Source organism: Hypanus sabinus, chromosome 24 (assembly GCF_030144855.1).
Source record: "Hypanus sabinus isolate sHypSab1 chromosome 24, sHypSab1.hap1, whole genome shotgun sequence".
Lineage (NCBI taxonomy): Eukaryota > Metazoa > Chordata > Chondrichthyes > Myliobatiformes > Dasyatidae > Hypanus > Hypanus sabinus.
In genome coordinates, this window is record NC_082729.1 from 36976962 (window position 1) to 36996178 (window position 19217).

Sequence of the window (19217 nt, forward strand, 5' to 3'; positions counted from 1 at the left end):
GAGGAGATGTTGCTGCCAATCCAAACTGACTGAGGTCTGCAAAGTGAGAGAATTGAGGATCCAGTTGCACAAGGACATCTTGGAGCCTCTTAATTGATCTTGAGGGGTTTATAGTGTTGAATGTGGGGCTGTGGTCAATGAAGAGCACTCTGATGTTTATGGGTCTTCAGATTTACCATGATCAATGAAATGGCATCTGCTGTTGGCCCCTTGCCATAAGCACAAAGCCAAGATCTGACTGTTTATTCATTTGCTGTAGAGATTCACTTTATTAGTTGGTTGCAACGCCCTTTAGATCTTACCAAGCTCTGAAACATGCTGACAGAACCTGGGCAAATTTTTAATCCCTTGTGTCTGGTTCTGTAATCATACAGTGTCATAAAAATATCAGTTATGCCATGGTCCCCATTGCCCTCAAGATTCAATTTATAGTAGTTGGGGCTTTTGCAGTACAAAACACAACGAGAATCAAAGCAATTCTGACACCTTTCCGGACTTTCATTTTGCAAAAAGAGGAACAAGGGCCGAAAGTTCGACTCCACTGAATCTGGTGAATTTCTTGAAAATGCCAACTTAATTGAACTGACAGGTGGTCTGACCAATCAGCAAGTCGTATTGCCGTGACAGCCTTGCCATGGGCAGACTGAAACTCACCGCCCTTTCGTCCCACGAGGTTTCGATTGACGGATGCTATTGCCCAATGGAAGAACGGTGCTGCCCGAGAGCCGGGCGAATCGAAAGCAGAGGGCAGATGCAGCGGCCATGAGCTTGACACTGGCGGCCAATGAAAATGCGAAGGCGAGAGGAAATCTGTAATCGACCCGTCACTATCCAATCCACCCAAGGTATTGTGGTATTGACAGCTCTTATGACCACTAAATGAGGCAGAATAGATCAGACCCGCCCAGTTGAGGGTTCTACCAGCGGCGAAACTAGCCAATTGAGTACGCGAGAAAGCAAGGGCGGGAACAGGGTGTTGTAGGTTCACCAATCAGTTGGGGAGGGATAGTCAGGCTGTCGGCCGAGGAAACGGCCGGCGGTCGGCTAGCAGCAGGAGTCGTGTTTCCATAGGAACGGTGGATCGGGGTCGGTGGTCGGCGTCGGGTTACCATAGGAACCGCGGATCGGAGTTGCTTTGGGGGTAGAAGTGGGTTTGAGGCCTACCCGCAAGATGAGCGAGTGGAGTCCGGGCCGGGAGTTCATCCACCGGCTGCCCGCCTACATCATGCACGAGTTCTGCTCGGTGATGGATTCGCTGGACAGCGTCGACTGGGGCCGTTTCGGTGAGAGAGTGGGAAAGGAGCGCCGCGGGGGACGAGGGTAGGGGTTCCGTGGGGGAGCGCCGCGATGGTGGAGAAGATGTTGGTGATGCAGGGGATGATGAGGTTACGGGTTCGTGAGGGAGCGCCGCGGAGATCTGAATGTGAGAGTCAGTGAGGGAGCATCTCACTGAGCGGGGTGGGGGTCAGTGAGGGAACATCTCACTGAGCGGGGTGGGGGTCAGTGAGGGAACATCTCCCTGAGTGAGCAGGGTGGGGTTAGTGAGGAGCATCTCACTGAGTGAGTGGGGTGGGGTCTGTGAGAGAGTGTCTCACTGAGGGTGGGGGTCCGTGAGGGAGCATCTCACTGAGTGGGGTGGGGGTTCAGTGAGGGAACATCTCCCTGAGTGGGGTGGGGTCTGTGAGAGAGCGTCTCACTAAGGGTGGGGGTTAGTGAGGAGCGTCTCACTGAGGGCGGGGGTCTGTGAGGGAGCATCTCACTGTGGTGTGGGGTTCAGTGAGGGAAAATCTCCCTGAGTGGGGTGGGGTCTGTGAGAGAGCGTCTCACTAAGGGTGGGGGTTAGTGAGGAGCATCTCACTGAGGGTGGGGGTCAGTGAGGGAGCATCTCTGAGCGGGGTGGGGTTCAGTGAGGGAACATCTCACTGAGTGAGTGGGGTGGGGTCTGTGAGAGAGCGTCTCACTGAGGGTGGGGGTCCGTGAGGGTGTATCTCACTGAGTGGGGTGGGATCTGTGAGAGAGTGTCTCACTGAGGATGGGGGTCCGTGAGGGAGTATCTCACTGAGTGGGGTGGGGGTCTGTGAGAGAGCACCTTACTGAGGATGGGGGTCAGTGAGGGAGCATCTCACTGTGAGGGTGAGTGACTGGTATTGTTGAGGGGAACTATGTTATCTTCCCCTCTTGCTAAGACCTGAGTTGTCTCTAACAATGTGAGCACTGTGATTTGACAAAATCAGTGCCTTTTAGCTTCTGTGAACTGAATCATATCTGACTACTTAAGTCATTCAATATCAAAGTAAACTTATAATCAAAAAGTAAATAATGTTACTGAGAATCTGAAGTGTAGAGTCCTTGAAAGTGAGTCTATAGGTTGTGGAATCAGTTCAGTGTTGAAGTGAGGAGCCTGCAGGTTGAGGGGTATTAACTGTTCCTGAACCTGGTTGGTGTAGGACCTGAGGCTCCTGTACCTTCTTCCTAATGGCAGTAGCGAGAAGAGAGCACGGCCTGGGTGGTGGGGGTCTCAGTAGAAGAAAGGATGGGTTGGCACAAACACTAGAAAATGACCAGATGCTGGAAATCCAAGTAACACTTACCATATGCTGGAGGAACTCAGCAGGCCAGGCAGCATCTATGGAAAAGAGTACAGTCGACGTTTTGGGCCAAGACCCTTCATCAGTCCATGTATACCTTCCCTTTTGAGTAAAAGAATGCTATGGCAGAGAAAAGGGTACATCAGCCCATCTCAGCCATGCCAAGCTACTAATCTGCCTGGACCTTCCAATAACTTACCCACGACTGCTATCAGGGTGGATAAATCCCCAGGGTCTGACAGGTGTTCCTGAGGTCCTTATGGGAGGCTGACGCAGGAACTGTAGTTGCCCTAGCAGTATTCAAAAGATCCTTAGCCACTGGTGAGGCGAAGAAGATTGGAGGATAGCTAATGTTATAAATTGAGAAATTATAGCTCAGTGATCCTGATCAGTAGTGGGTAAGTTATTGGAAGATATTCTAAGTTGGGGGCAGGTGGGCAGATATCTAAGTATTTGGATAGGCAGGGACTGATTAGGGATAGCTAAAGTGGCTTTGTGCATGGTAGGTTGTATCGAACCAATCTTGTAGAGTTTTTCAAGAAGGTTACCGGAAAAATCGGTGAAAGCAAAGCAGTGGATGTGGTCTACGTGGTCTTTAGCACAATAAGGTCCTGCATAGGAGGTTGGCCAAGAAGGTTCAGTCACTTGCTGTGACCCTGTAGTCTGCCTGCACTGCCCTCTCTCTATCACTGTTATATTTTATACTGTATTCTGTTAGTTCACTCCCGTTATGCTGTTGTCCTTGTAGCTCTGCTGGCCAAGGTCCATTCCTGACCTCAGGCGCTTTCAGTGTGAGATTTGCACCTTCCCCCTGTATTCTTGTAGGTCCTCCCTCCCTCCCTGAACACTCTTCTCCCAAAGAAAGGAAGTCCTGAGGAAGTTCACAGGAATGGTCCTGGGAATGAAATTGTTTGATGTCTCTGGATGAGGAAGTCTGTAGATGCTGGAAGTCCGGAGCAACAGCTGCAAGATGCTGGAGGAGCTCAGCAGGCCAGACAGCACCCACGGAAAAGAGTAAACGGTCAACGCTTCAGGCCAACACCCTTCATCAGGACTACTTCTCATCTTCTTTTCCAGTCCTGACATAGGGTGTCTTCCCAAAGCAGCGACTGTTCACTCTTTTCCAGTGTTGATGCTTCTCTAGGTGAATTGGAGAGGAACCTCGTTGAATATTGAAGGGCCCAGATAGAATGGACATGGAGAGGATGGTTCCACTAATTAAAGTTCAACTGTAATTGCCATTCAACCGTACATGAAAGAGCATGACATGAGGAAATCTGCAGATGCTGGAAATTCAAACAACAACACACACAAAATGCTGGTGGAACTCAGCAGGCCAGGCAGCATCTATAGGGAGAAGCGCTGTTGACGTTTCGGGCCAAGACCCTTCGTCAAGACTAGCGTGACTCAGGGGCCAAGGTACAAAGCACAGTTATACACAGCACAAGGCATATTAGTAAAATACAGTCACATAATAAAAACAAGTCCAAGTCCCTGACTCCATGAATGTTGCAGCAGTCTACAGTCGAACACAATGCAACCTGTCATCTGCTGAGTGAACACTGGGGGAGGGGAGTGAGGGGACAACACTGATCCCCAGCTTGGACACCACGCCACACTGACTCTGATGCCTCTTTCCTTGCCAGCTGTAAACAGGGGACATCACGGCTTGAGGCCCTGTCCTTGCTATGACCAAGGCCACACTGTTCCCCTCCCTTCCACCGGTAAGCCAGTGAGTCAGACTTGCAGCATTCCACGTTAACAATGTCAACAGGGTCTTGCGGTCACAGGAAAAGATGATCACTCTCTGTTAGACTACTCTGTGCTCCGACTCCTCCGATGTGTCTCTGACGTAAGCAGCAGCATGGTCTGCACAAATACAGCTCCTTCATTTTCTCTGCCAACTCGCTGCTGGGGTAGACCTGCAGTACAACGGTGGGGGAGTCTAGGACCACAGGGCACAGCCTCAGAGTAGAAGGACATCCATTTAGAACAGAGATGAGGAGGAACTTCTTTAGCCAGAGGGTGGTGAATCCATGGAGTTCATTGCCACAGTTGGCTGTGGAAGCCAAATCACTGGGAACATACATACGTGTACATTTATTCTTGATTACTAAAGGCGCAAAGGTCACAGGGAGAATGGGGTTGAGAGGGAGAAGCAAAGAGCCCAGATGGGAATGGCAGGTGGAGTGGATGGGCTGAATGGACCAGTTCTCTTCCAGTGGGTTAAATGGCCGCTGTAAATGACCTCTGGTGAGTTGTGGAATCTGTGAGCAGTGAATGGGAGGGAGAATAAGTATCCTGGCTTCTCACATCATTACATTTGACCATTTGCAGTCACCTATCTTCCTCCAAACGAGAGTTCAGCATGTCCTGGTTGACTCTCACCAATTTTTACCAATCACTCCTGAAATCACACTGTCTGGATGTGAAATGGCCTTGGTATGCCAACTATTCTGCGCATGACTGAGAAGGTTAATGTGCCAGTATCTTGACCTATCACATACATTCGCTTTGTTCCACACTCTCCTACGGAAGACTGACTTGTATTTCTCTCTTTCGCAGTCTGGCACTGGTTGTACTTTCTGTTTCCACTTGCTTTTCTTTGCCCTGGCACTTTCTGTGTTTGTTTTCGGCTTCCCAGCATCTACAGGTTTTCTTTTTAAACTCTCACTTGCTTTCATTATGTACAAGGCCTCTTGGTTCTCATTGTGCCTTCCTTTTCCCAAATTAGTCACTCTTCAGATGATATCTGCCTGCTTGTTTATGCTTCTAAAGAGAGAATATTTCACATTTATCCACATTGGACTGCGTCTGCCTTGTGCTTGCCTGTTCCCTGTCCAATTCACTCAAGCTTGGCGTTTATTGAGCTCCCATCATTTCTTCTCAGACTGCTGAGAGGCAGTGTTGGGTCCTCTCATTTAAGGAGGGGCAATCTCACAAATCCCACCCTTTCTTCCTTGATTAATTTTGCATGAAGAAGGGCATCAGTTGTGTGGTAAGTCAGGTTCAAAGTAAGTTTATTATGAAACTATATATACCACACTGAGATTCATTTTCCTGTGGGAATACTTGATAAATCCATAGAATAATAACCATAACAGAATCAATGAAAGATTGTCAAACTTGGGCAACAACCAGAGTGCAAAAGACAACAACCTGTGCAAATACAAAAAGAAAGAAATAAGAATAAATAAATAAGCAATAAATATCGACAATATGAGGTGATGAGTCCTTGGAAGTGAGTCCATTGGTTGTGGGAACATTTCAGTGATGGGGAAAGAGAAGTTGAGTGAAGTTATTTCCTTTGGTTCAAGAGCCCGATGGCAGAGGGCTAATAACTGTTCTTGAACCTGGTGGTGTGAGCCCTGAGGCTCCTGTACCATTTTCCTCATGGCAGCAGTGAGAAGAGACCACATCTTGTGTGGTGGGGGTCCCTGATGATGGATGCTGCTATCTACATTTCATGTGAAAGTGCTCAATGATGGGGAAGGCCTTACCCGTGGATAAAACGTTTCTGACCCTTTTCTCAATCTCTCAGTCATCATCTCCGGAGACAAACTGACGACCGACATCTTTTATAAACCTACCGATTCCACTGGTTATCATGACTATACCGCTTTGGATAAAAAGTTACCTTTAAACGTTTAATTTTGAACTTGAATGTCAGTTTCCTAGTGTCTTTAGATCAATGGTCCATTGATCTGATTGTACTGAGGAATGGAAAAGTTGGAAGTAAATTCATTATCAAAGTATGTATATGACACCATATACTACCTTGAGATTCATTTTCTTCCAGGCATTCACAGTTGAATAAAGAAATACAATTAACAACTGCACACAAAGACTGACACATAACCAATGTGCAGAAGAAGACAAACTGTGCAAAAACAAAATGAATACATGAGTTGTCGAGTCCTTGAAAGTGAGTGTGTAGGTCGTGGAACTAGTTCAGAGTTGAGGTAAGTGAAGTTATCCACACTGGTTCAGGAGACTGATGGTTGAAGCATAACAACTATTCCTGAACATGGTAGTGTGGGACCTGAGGCTCCTGTACCTCCTTTCTGATGGTAGTGGTCTTGCCCAGCATTTCTACTGGTGTTGTGCTTATGACTTGCAATGTCCCTCTTCCTTGTTTATCAATCAGGATCTTGCTGGTGAACCCTGAATTCGCTGCCTCTTATGAAGTACACCTGTTGAAATTGGTTGCACTCTCTTTATTGATTTTGCTGTTGTTCTCTTTTCCTGCTGCCTCTTTGGCTCTCTATTCCACTTCTCACCTTGAGGATACAAGTGGTGGATATAACACGGCCTGGCATGGAAACACCAATGTCCGAAGATAGAAGAAGCCTACAATAGGTTGTGGGTACAGCCCATTCCATCACAGGAAAAGCCCTGGCTGCGCACACAAAATGCCGCAGGAACTTGATGAAGGGTCTTGGCCCGAGATGTCAACTGTACTCTTTTCTGTAGATGCTGCCTGGCCTGCTGAGTTCCTGTGGTATTTTGTGTATGTTGTTTGAGCAGTATATGGTGACATAGACATACAGTCGGCCCTCCTTATCCGCAAATTCCACATGTGCGAATTCAACCAACCGCGAAAACCTGGAAGTACTGTTCTAGCACTTCTTGTTCGAGCATGTACAGACTTTTTTTTCTTGTCATTATTCCCTAAACAATGCAGTATAACAACCATCTTACATAGCATTTGCATTGTATTAGGTATTATAAGTAATCTAGAGATGATTTAAAGTACATAGGAGGATGTGCGTGGGTAATCGTGGATCAGGATCGAAAAAAAAATCGGAAGTTCTCTTACCAAGTAAGTCAGAACAGTATTATCCGGTATTATTTAGTGTCAGTTAGTCAGACGTTTGTCTTAGTATATAGTATACATTTTACCTTTCTATGCATATAAAACACTTAAGAATGTATGTTTCAGAGCCGGGCTCAGGAACGGAAGTTCTCGGGATTCGGGACAGATTGCTCCCAAGTGCGTTCTACTCCGTGCTGGGTTGATGTGGAGGATCAAAAACCCAAAACCCCAAAATTAAACAACTGTGTTGCTTAGTAATAATTGTAGCTTTAATCGGGGCAGAGTCTTTCTCACTTTATCCTTTAAGATTGTTCCAATCGTTGACCGACTGTAGCCTAACGCTTTACCAATGACCGATGGCGTTTCACCTCTTTCCGATCGCTCTATTATTTCCACTTTATTTTCAATTGTGTTCATGATTATTTTCGTGAACAGAAACACTGCGGATTAAGTTCTCTGCTGCCAGGTCCTAAGTCTGGGGTTCTGCTGGGTCCTAAGGTGCACCTCATTGAGACAGGTTGAGTAAGGGACTTGAGCATCCGCGAATTTTGGTATCCGCGAGGGGTCCCGGAACCAATCCCTTGCGGATAAGGAGGGATGACTGTACTATGATAAATTTACTTTGATTCTACATTCATTATCAAGCTGATAGTGCTTGTACAGATCGCCCACTCTCAAACTCCTCCTGCCATTACGGTGTAAATAACTTTGGTTTCCCTTCCCCCTTTATTGGGATTCACTTACACTGTATTCCAACAATCTTATTCTAGGTTGGGGGGTCAAAAGCTTTTTTTTCATGGACCCCTACCGTTAACCAAGGGGTCCATGGACCAAAGGTTGAAAACCCCTGTTCTAGATCAGTGATTTATCCATTACATCTTAACTGGGCCAGATTTAGCCTTGGGTCATAAAAATTGCAAATCATTCTGAAGGTGTTCCAGAATGTGCCTTGTTCTTCATAACAAACCTAAGATTATGATTGCTATTACTTTGTTGCTCCCCATTCATAATTTAGTCTTCATTGTTTTTATTTTCTAATTCTGTATAATTTTTGAATGCCTTTGCTTTTTTTTTACTGCATGTCGTGCCCTGACCAACACTCCACTGCAAGTTCCTGATACATGTGAATGTTTATGGTGCATAAAGTTGATCCTTGATCGTTGATCCCACATGACCAGATCCAAAAGTTCATACCCTTCATCTTAGCCAGTGGTGGTATGGTTGTGTAGTGGTTAGCATAACGCTATCACAGTGCCACTCCTTCCCACTGTCTGTGAGGAGTTTGCAAGTTGTCCCTGCGGCTTGTTCTTCCCTTGAGGAAAAGCTTTTTCACCCAGAGAGTTGTGGATCTATGAAATGTTCTGCCTCAGAAGGCAGTGGAGGCCAATTCTCTGGATGCTTTCAAGAAAGAGTTAGATAGAGCTCTTAAAGAAAGTGGAGTCAAGGGATATGGGGAGAGGGCAGGAATGGGGTACTGATTGTGGATGATCAGCCATGAGCACAGTGAATGGCAGTGCTGGCTCGAAGGGCCGAATGGCTTACTCCTGCACCTATTGTCTGTTGGCTGTGTGGGTTTCCTCCAGGAGCTCTGGTTTCCTCCCACATTCCAAAGACGTGAGTTGTGGGCTATGTTGGCGGCAGAAGTGTGATGACACCTGCAGAATGCTCTCAGAACAACCCTTGCTGGTTTGATTTGATATAAACGATGTCTTTCGCTGTTTGGTTAGATGTACATGCGACAAGTGAAGATAATCTTTATATATTCTCTTTTAATTGAGGAAAGATCATTTGGATGTATCATAAATATCCCATCTCATAATTTTGTAAAATAATAGATTAGCGATTAAGTTAACATAATTCTTGTCCCAATAAATTTTAAATTGGTTGTAAATCTGCCATCACTGCTATACCATGCAAAAATATTTGTTTAGAATTCCGAAGAAAATCCATGTTATTTATTTCAAAATGTATACCATGTGGCCACTTTATTAGGTATACCTGTACATTTCTTCATTAATGCAAATATCTAATTAGCCAATCATGTGGCAGCAAGTCAACGCATAAAGGTATGCAGACAAGGTCAGGTTCAGTTGCTGTACAGACAAAGACATCAAAATGGGGAAGAAATGATCTATGTGACTTCGACCGTTTGATGATTGTTGGTGCCAGACAGGGTGGTTTGAATATTTCAGAAACTGCTGATCTTGTGGGATTTTCATACACAACAGTCTCTAGAATTTCCAGAGAATTTTGCAAAAAAATCTACACAGTGAGCAGCAGTTCTATGGGTGAAAATGCCTTGGTAATGAGGGAGGTCAGAGGAGAATGGCCAGACCGGTGACAGGAGGGCAACAATAACTCAGATAACCACATTACAGCAGTGGTGTGCAGAAGAGCATCTCTGAATGCCAAACACGTTGAACCTTGAAGTCGATTGGCTGCAGCAGCAGAAGATCACAAACAGACCTAATAAAGAGGCCACCAATTGCATATAAAATAACCTGTAACACAGTGCAATTTGTATTCAATAATCTTCAATAGGAGTTAATTTGCACAAAGTAACCTTTAACATTGAATATTGATTATGTAATTCAACATTCATAAATGTCTTACCAAATAAAGTGGCTTCCCCATCACCATTTAAAAACCTATTTAACATTTTAACAGAAATTATAATGACCTATATCATGTATCAAAAATCAATCACATCAGCTCTGCACTGCTTAAAGATTTCTTAAGTAAGGATATTTTATTTTGGATGTTATTTTTAGAGTAAGCATAATCTGAACACTTGCACTTCTGTTAATTCTCAGTGGCTATGCTATCACGGTGCTTATCTTAAATATATAAAATAGTTATGTCATCCACAAAGCAAAAAAAAATAACCTAAGTGGGGTTCATAGACACAAGTTTCTGATGATGTTAGAAACCCAGAGCAACGCACACAAAATGCTGGAGAAGCTCAGCAGGTCAGGCAGCGTCGATGGAAAAGAGTAAACAGTCTAATAGGGAAGGGGGAAGACGTCAGAATAAAATGGTGGGGGGGGGGGAGGAGAGGGGAAGGAGGACAGCTAGAAGGTGATTTGTGAAACCAGGCAGGAAGGAAAGGTGATAGGTGAAGCCAAGTAAGTAGTAAAGGTGATTTGTGAAACCGGGCAGGTAGGAAAGGTATGGGCTGGTGAGGAATAGATCTGGTTTGAGAGGAAAGGGAAGGAGGAGGAGATCCGGGGGAGGTGCTTGCCTTCTTGGAACAGAAGAACATAGAACACAGAACCTATGATGTTCCTCCATTTAAAATGAAAAAGAACCCAAGTGGGATTCATAGAACACACACAAAATGCTGGTGGAACGCAGCAGGCCATGCAGCATCTATAGGGAAAAGCACAGTTGGTGTTTCGGGCCGAGACCCTTCGTCAGGACTAACTGAAAGAAGAGATAGTAAGAGATTTGAAAGTAGGAGGGGGAGGGGGAAATCCAAAATTATAGGAGAAGACTGGAGAGAGTGGGGTGAAGCTGAGAGCTGGAAAGATGATTGGCAAAAGGGATACAGAGCTGGAGAAGGGAAAGGATCATGGGACGGGAGGCCTAGGGGGAGAGAAAGGGGGAGGGGAGCACCAGAGGGAGATGGAGAACAGGCAAAGAGTGATGGGCAGAGAGAGAGAGAGAGAGAGAGAGAAAAAAAGGAGGAAATAAATAAATTAGGGATGGGGTAAGAAGGGGAGGAGGGGCATTAACGTAAGTTAGAGAAATCAATGTTCATGCCATCAGGTTGGAGGCTACCCAGCCGGTCTATGAGGTGTTGTTACTCCAACCTGAGTGTGGCTTCATCTTGACAATAGAGGAGGCCATGGATAGACGTATCAGAATGGGAATGGGACGTGGAATTAAAATGTGTGGCCACTGGGAGATCCTGCTTTCTCTGGCGGATAGAGCGTAGGTGTACAGCGAAATGGTCTCCCAGTCTGCATCGGGTCTCACCAATATATAAAAGGCCACACCGGGAGCACCGGATGCAGTATACCACACCAGCCGACTCACAGGTGAAGTGTCGCCTCACCTGGAAGGACTGTCTGGGGCCCTGAATGGTGGTGAGGGAGGAAGTGTAAGGGCAGGTGCAGCACTTGTTCCGCTTACAAGGATAAGTGCCAGGAGGGAGATCGATGGGAAGGGATGGGGGGGTGAGGGAGACGAGTGGAGTAGGGAGTCGCGAAGGGAGTGATCCCTGCGGAAATCAGAGGGGGGGGAGGGAAAGATGTTCTTGGTAGTGGGATCCCATTGGAGGTGACGGAAGTTACGGAGAATTATACGTTGGACCTGGAGGCTGGTGGGGTGGTAGGTGAGGATAAGGGGAACCCTATCCCGAGTGGGGTGGCAGGCGGATGGGGTGAGGGCAGATGTGCGTGAAATGGGAGAGCTGTGTTTGAGAGCAGAGTTGATGGTGGAGGAACCTTTTAAAAAAGGAAGACATCTCCTTCATCCTGGAAGGAAAAGCCTCACCCTGACAGCAGATGTGGAGTGACGGAGGAATTGCAAGAAGGGGATGGCATTTTTGCAAGAGACAGGGTGGGAAGAGGAATAGTCCAGGTAGCTGTGAGAGTCAGTAGGCCTATAGTAGATATCAATAGATAAGCCATCTCCAGAGATGGAGGCAGAAAGATCAAGAAAGGGGAGGGAGGTGTCAGAAATGGACCAGGTAAATTTGAGGGCAGGGTGAAAGTTGGAGGCAAAGTTAATGAAGTCAATGAGCTCAGCATGCGTGCAGGAGGCAGCGCCAATGCAGTCGTTGATGTAGCGAAGGAAAAGAGGGGTACAGAGAGGCTTGGAACATGGACTGTTCCACAAAGCCAACAAAAAGGCAGGGATAGCTGGGACCCATACGGGTGCCTATGGCTACACCTTTGGTTTGGGGGAAGTGGGAGGAGCCAAAGGAAATCCCACTACCAAACACATCTTTCCCTGCCCCCCCTTTCTGCTTTCCACAGGGATTGCTCCCTACGCGACTCCCTTGTCCACTCGTCCCCCCCCCCCCCCCATCCCTTCCCATCGATCTCCCTCCTGGCACTTATCCTTGTAAGCGGAACAAGTGCTACACCTGCCCTTACACTTCCTCCCTCACCACCATTCAGGGCCCCAGACAGTCCTTCCAGGTGAGGCGACACTTCACCTGTGAGTCGGCTGGTGTGGTATGGTCCGTGCTCCCGGTGCGGCCTTTTATATATTGGTGAGACCTGACGCAGACTGGGAGACCGTTTCGCTGAACACCTATGCTCTGTCCGCCAGAGAAAGCAGGATCTTCCAGTGGCCACACATTTTAATTCCACGTCCCATTGCCATTCTGATATGTCTATGCATGGTCTCCTCTATTGTCAAGATGAAGCCACACTCAGGTTGGAGGAATAACACCTTATATTCCGTCTGGGTAGCCTCCAACCTGATGGCATGAACGTTGATTTCTCTAACTTCCGTTAATGCTGTTCCTCCCCTTCTTACCCCATCACTGATTTATTTATTTTCCCTTCCCTCCTAGCCAGCCAAGGGGCCGGGGGGGGGGGGGGGGGGTGGAGTGGCGCAATTGTAAACATACCCAGCCCTGAGATACCAGGTCATATGATTTCAGACAATCGGTTTATTGATCATTACAGAATGTCTCTGGTGCTTCCCGCTTCCTCCCCTCTCCCTTCCCCTTTTCCGAACCCTCTCCCTGCCCCCTTTGCACTCTCAGTCCACAATAGAGACCCATAAAATTGTAAGTGCATATATATCTGTGTGCTTGTGTGAGTGTGTGCATGCTTAAGGCTTTCAAAGGTACTATGGGCAAATGTGGATGTAGTAGTGCAAAAAGAGAGTTTTTAAAAAAGAAAAAAAGAGTAGTGAGGTAGTGTACATGGGTTCATTGTCCATTCAAGTTTGTGTAGTGGCGGGGAAGAAGCTGTTCACGGCTGACATAGAAGCAGAATTAGGCCATTCTGTCCATCGATTTTGCTTGGCTGATTTATTATCCCTCTCAACCCCATTCTTCTGTCTTCTCCCTGTAACCTTTGGTGCCCTGACTAATCAGGAACAATCAGCCTCCCAATGATTTGACCTCCACAGCTGTCTGTGACAGTGTATCCCACAGATTCACCACCCCCTGGCTCTGAAAATACCTCCTCATCTCTACCCCTTGTACTTTGAAGTTGTGCCCTCTGGTCCTACTCTCTATCGGAAACGTCCCCTCCACTCTATCTAAGCCTTTCAATATTTGATAGGTTTTAATGAGATTTCCCCTCCCTCCCCATTCTTCTTGGCCCCAAAGCCCTCAACCACACTTCAACATTAACCCTTTCATTCCTGGGATCCTTCTCACGAACCTGCTCTGGATCCTCTCCAAAGCCAGTAAGTGCATCCTTTCTTTGAAAAGGGGCCCAAAACTGCTCACAGTACTACAAGTACAGTCTGACCAATGCCTACGAGCATTTCATGTGCCCAACTCTCCTGCTTTGGAGTGGAATTCAGTGGCCTCAGAATCAGGTTCATTATCACTGACTTGAAGTCTGTCTTTTTGCAGCAGCAGTACAGTGAAAAATCATGAAATCACTATAAATTACAAAATAAATAAATCATGCCAAAGTGAAGAATAAAAGGTGTAGGAGCCATGCATCTGTTTTCTGTCTGCATTGTTTCCTGTGTTGCCCTTTTAAGACGGTAGCTCGTCATGTTGATGTTGGCATGGCAAAAACGAAGGGAATAAATTACGTATACATGCTTTGTTCTGGGCAGTTTAGAGCTGAGGGCCGTCGAGTATCACATCTTTTGTTGACCGCCTAACTTTGCTTGACTACATCTGAAATCGCTCAATTCTACTTAACTTTGACTAACTCTGCTTGCGTACATTTAATATCGCTGGTTTTGATTTCCTTGCTTCAAGATTGTATGTTTTGCTAGTTGCTAATAAAGGATCGACCACACTTCTTCAACTTTTTGAACATCATTATTGGATTGATCAGAGGGTGGGTCATACAGAGTAACTCCCCATGCTTGGACTCCAGCAGTGGCATTGGCTTCTTTGAGCTGCTGCTCTGGGTGTTCACGGGTTCATGGACTGCTCAAAAATCTGATGTGGGATGGAGGGGAAGCTGTTCCTGAATTGTTGAATGGGCAATTGTAACGAGAAGATGCCATGTCCTCCTTGGTGAATGTGGAGGGGTTTATGCCCATGATAGAGATGGCTGAGACCGCAACCCTCTTTCAACCTTGTTTGTTAGAGCCTCCTTGCCAAGTGGCGATGCAGCCAGTCAGGATGTTCTCCAGCATACACGTGTAGAAATTCACTAGAGTCAACCACGTCTCCTTAAACTCGAAACGAAGTACAGCTGCTGGCATGCCTCCTTCGTGATTGCATCAACATGCTGGGCTCAGGATAGATCTTCTGAGATGTTGAAGCTGCTCACGCTTTCTACTGCTGATCCCTCAATGAGGACTGGTGCATGTTCTCTCATCTTCCCCTTCCTGAAGTCCACAATTAGTTCCCTGGTCTTCCCAAGCTTTTGTTCTCCTGGCCGTTTTGTTTCATTTGCACTTGCCAACAGACTCACTGGGTAAAGGTCCTTTGCATTCTGAGCCCCATCTAACTTCCACACCGTCCAGGTTCATTTCCCACCGCCGTCTGTAAGGTCTTCCCATGACAGCGTGGGTTTTCTCTGAGTGCTCCAGTTCCCTCCCACATCCAAAGACCTGCTGGTTAGTAGGTTAATCGGTCAAATGGGTGTCATTAGGCAAAGCGGGCTCATAACCACACTGTGTCTCTGAGTGATTAAATATAGATGATTGCAGCAGATTAAAGAGGATGACAGCTCAGATATTTTTTACCATGGAACTGCTGAGTCACGGTCATAGAGCAGTGCAGCACAGAAGCATCTAGTCCACGCAGACCTGTATTCTGCTGAGTCTCATCGACCCACACCAAGATCATCCTTCCCACCTCTGTTATCCAAACTTCTCTTAAATGTCACAATCGAACCCCTGTTCACCACTTCCACACTCTGAGTGAAGTTCCCCCTCATATTTCACCCTTCACCTCTATAACCTCTAGTTGTAGTCTCACCCAACATCAGTGAGACTAGAGCTTGAGGTTTACTTGCATTTATTTATTACCCCTCACAATTCTGAATACCTCTATCAAGTCTCCCCCTCAGTCGCCTATGCTCCAGGAAATAAAGTCTTAACCTTTTCCTGTAACTCAGGTCCTCTAAGTCCCAGCAACGTCCTTGTGAATTTTCTCTGCACTCTTCCAATCATATTGATATCTTTCCTGTAGGCTGGTGACTGGAATTGCACACAATACTCCAAATTAGGTTTCACCAACATCTTTATAACTTCAGCATAACATCCCATCTCTAGTACAGTTGGCTCTCCTTATCCGCGGATTCAACCAGCTGCGGATCGGGAAAACCTGGAAGTTCTCTGTCCAGCACTCGTTTGAGCAGGTACAGACTATTTTTTCTTGTCATTATTCCCTAAATAATACAGTATAACAACTATTTACATAGCATTTACATTGTGTTAGGTGTTATAAGTAATTTAGAGATGATTTAAAAGTACAGGCAGTCCCCAGGTTATGAATGAGTTCCGTTCCTGACTCTATCTTTAAGTCAGAACAGCCATCTGCTATTATTTAGCGTCAGTTAGTCAAACGTTTTTCTTAGTATACAGTACATATTTTAACCTTTCTATGCATATAAAACACTTAAGAAACATACATATTTCAATAATAAAACCACTGCGTTGCTTAGTAATAATTGTAGCTTTCATCGGGGCAGGGCCTTTCACATGCTGCATTAAAATTGTTCCAATCATTGACTGACTGTAGCCTAACGCTTTTCCAATGACCGATGGTGTTTCACATCTTTCCAATCGCTTTATTACTTCTACCTTATTTTCAATCGTGATCGTGATTATTTTCGTGAACAGAAACACCGCGGATTCAGAGCTGCACCGCCCGGTCCTAATGTCCACCGCATGGAGACATGTTAAATAAAGCCCGGGGTTCCGCTGGGTCCTGAAGACCACTACACTGATTCAAGTTAAATAAGGGACTTGAGCACTCGCGTTTTTTGGTACCCGCAGGGGGGGTCTCAGAACCAATCCCCCCACGGACTGTACTTAGTATTTTGATTTATGAAGGCCAATCTGCCATTAGTACCAGTGATCTGTATTCCCTCAGACCTCATACCTGGTCTGTCTTGCCAAGCTGCCTTTGTGTTAAATTCTATCTGCCATTTGTCAGTCTATTTTTCCCAGCTGGTCCTGATCACAATGCAAGTTCTGAGTTATCGGGTGTGAGGTGTTTTAGGAGAAACCTGTTTATTCAATGAATGTCTCTTTGTTAAAATTTGTTTGACCTTGGGCTCGATCAGGAATTCCGATGATGCCAGATTAAACCAGTAGCTCCTTGAAACTTATGAGTCAAGTCAGAATAAAATTTAAAGATCTGAAAAAAATATTTTTGGAATGATTTATTTTATTTGTCACCGGAATATCAGAACATATAGTGAAATGGGTTGTTTGTGCCAAGCGACTGACACAGACCGAGGATTGTGCTGGGTGTAGCCCGCAGGTGTTGCAATGCACCAACATAGTATGGCCACAATTCACTAACCCTAACCCAGATATCTTTGGAATGTGAGAGGAATCTGGAGCCTCCCCCCCCCCCCCCCCACACCTGAGGAAACTCTCATTGTCTTGGGCAGAATGTACAAACTCCTTACCCCGGCTGCTGGAGCTTAAAGTGCCTTGCAGCCATACTGACCTAAGTTTCCAACCGGGCAGACTGTATTGCTTCACCAAGTATCAAATTAACACGCTCACCAGTTCCCTTGAAGGTTCTCGACCTGGAACGTCAGCTGTCTGCCTTGCCCAGACGGACCACGTGCTGGTGTGACAGCTGCTCTGCCCGCGACTGCAAGGAACGGCAGAGAGTTGTGTGACAGACCTCAGCACATCACGAAAATCAGCCTCCCCTCCATGGACTCTGCCTATACTTCTCACTGCCTCGGTAAGGCAGCCAGAGTAATTAAAGACCCCTCCACCCCATCAGGCAGGAGATACGAAATCAAGTATGCAGGCTGAAGAGCAGCTTCTACCCTCCTGTTGTAAGACTATTGAATCTGGTGCCTCCAGGACAAGTTCACACTACAATGTAAATTAACCAGTTTTGGATCACCTTTGGAATCTTTTCCTGTATTATGCCAAAAAGAATGAGAGTTGTTGAGAAGGTTACACCCTGCTACCAACTATGCAAAGGCAGTTAGGCTTGGTCTCTGAGTAGCACAGTTGGATGATGCTGAGGATGTTCTACGAGGCTGTGGTGGCCAGTGCTATCATGTTTGCTGTTGTGTGCTGGGGCAGCAGGCGAAGAGTAGCAGACACCAACAGAATCAACAAAATCATTCGTAAGGCCAGTGATGTTGTGGGGGTGGAACTGGACGCTCTGACGGTGGTGTCTGAAAAGAGGGTGCTGTCCAAGTTGCATGCCATCTTGGACAATGTCTCCCAGCCACTCCATAATGTACTGGTTAGGCTCAGGAGTACATTCAGCCAGAGACTCATTCCATCGAGATCTAACACTGAGCGACATAGGAAGTCATCCTGCCTGTGGCCATCAAACCTTACAACTCCTCCCTCGGAGTGTCAGACACCCTGAGCCAATAGGCTGGTCCTGGACTTATTTCCACTTGGCATAATTTACTTATTATTATTTAATTATTTATGGTTTTATTTTGCTATATTTCTACGCTATTCTTGGTTGGTGCGACTGTAACGAAATCCAATTTCCCTCAGGATCAATAAAATATGTCTGTCTGTCTGACTCTTGATCTCACAGTCTACCTTGTTATGACGATTGGATTGGGCTGTATAGTTGTTATTTCTCTTGTAGTTTAACTGCCTTAAGCTTGACTGAATTTTTGTACACACAATGGTCGTTTTATTAGGTACACCTGTAGTCCTGCTCGTTAATGCAAGTATCTAATCAGCCAATCATGTGGTGGCAGCTCAGTGCATTAAAGCATGCAGACATGGTCAAGAGGTTCAGGAGGTACTGAATGAAGTGGTCACTGAATGTATGTAAGTTTGTCAAGGTTTATAGGGAGGGTTGTAGGTCAGGGACCTATAAGCATATGGTTCCCAAGTGGTATTGCAGGTAGGGTGCTGAAGTATGCATTTGGCATTCCGTCCTTCATCCGTTAGGGCACTGAGTATACACTGAATGGTCATTTTACTGAGTACACCTACTTATTAATGCAAATATATAATCAGCCAATCATGTGATGGCAGCTCAATGCACTAAAGCATGCAGACATAGTCAAGAGGTTCAGTTGTTGTTCAGTACAAACATCAGAATGGGGAAGAAATGTGATCTAAGTGACTTTGGAATAATCGTTGGTCCCAGAAGGGGTGGTTTGAGTATCTCAGAAACTGCTGGTCTCCTGGGATTTTCAAACAGCGTTCTCTAGAGTTTACGGGGAACGGTGCAAAAGATCCAGTGGCCAGCAGTTCTATGGGTGAAAACACCTTGTTAATGAGAAATCAGAGGAGAGTGACAAGACTGGCTCAAGCTGAGAGGAAGTAACTCAAATAACCACAGTAGTGGTGGGTAGAAGAGCATCTCTGAATGGACAACACGTCAAAGCTTGAAGTGGATGGCTGCAGCAGCAGAAGATCACAGATGTACACTCAGTGGGCACCTGTTAAGATGCAGGAGGACCCTACAGGATACAGGAGTGGCCACTGCATGATTGTTCAAAGAGTTTTTAGTGTCTGTAGTTGCCTTTGTA

The 19217-nt window shown here is 46.1% G+C and overlaps 1 protein-coding gene across 2 annotated transcripts in view; it reads left to right on the plus strand.

The window, feature by feature from the left end:
• The first annotated feature begins 980 nt into the window (after positions 1-980).
• irak1 (interleukin-1 receptor-associated kinase 1) overlaps positions 981-19217 on the plus strand; it is a 118010-nt gene continuing 99773 nt past the window's right edge. For both annotated transcript variants that reach the window (XM_059949638.1, XM_059949637.1), the window contains exon 1: positions 981-1283. In XM_059949638.1, the coding sequence (XP_059805621.1) occupies positions 1172-1283 (112 nt within the window). In that variant the 5' untranslated portion in view covers positions 981-1171. The remainder of the gene's footprint in view (positions 1284-19217) is intronic.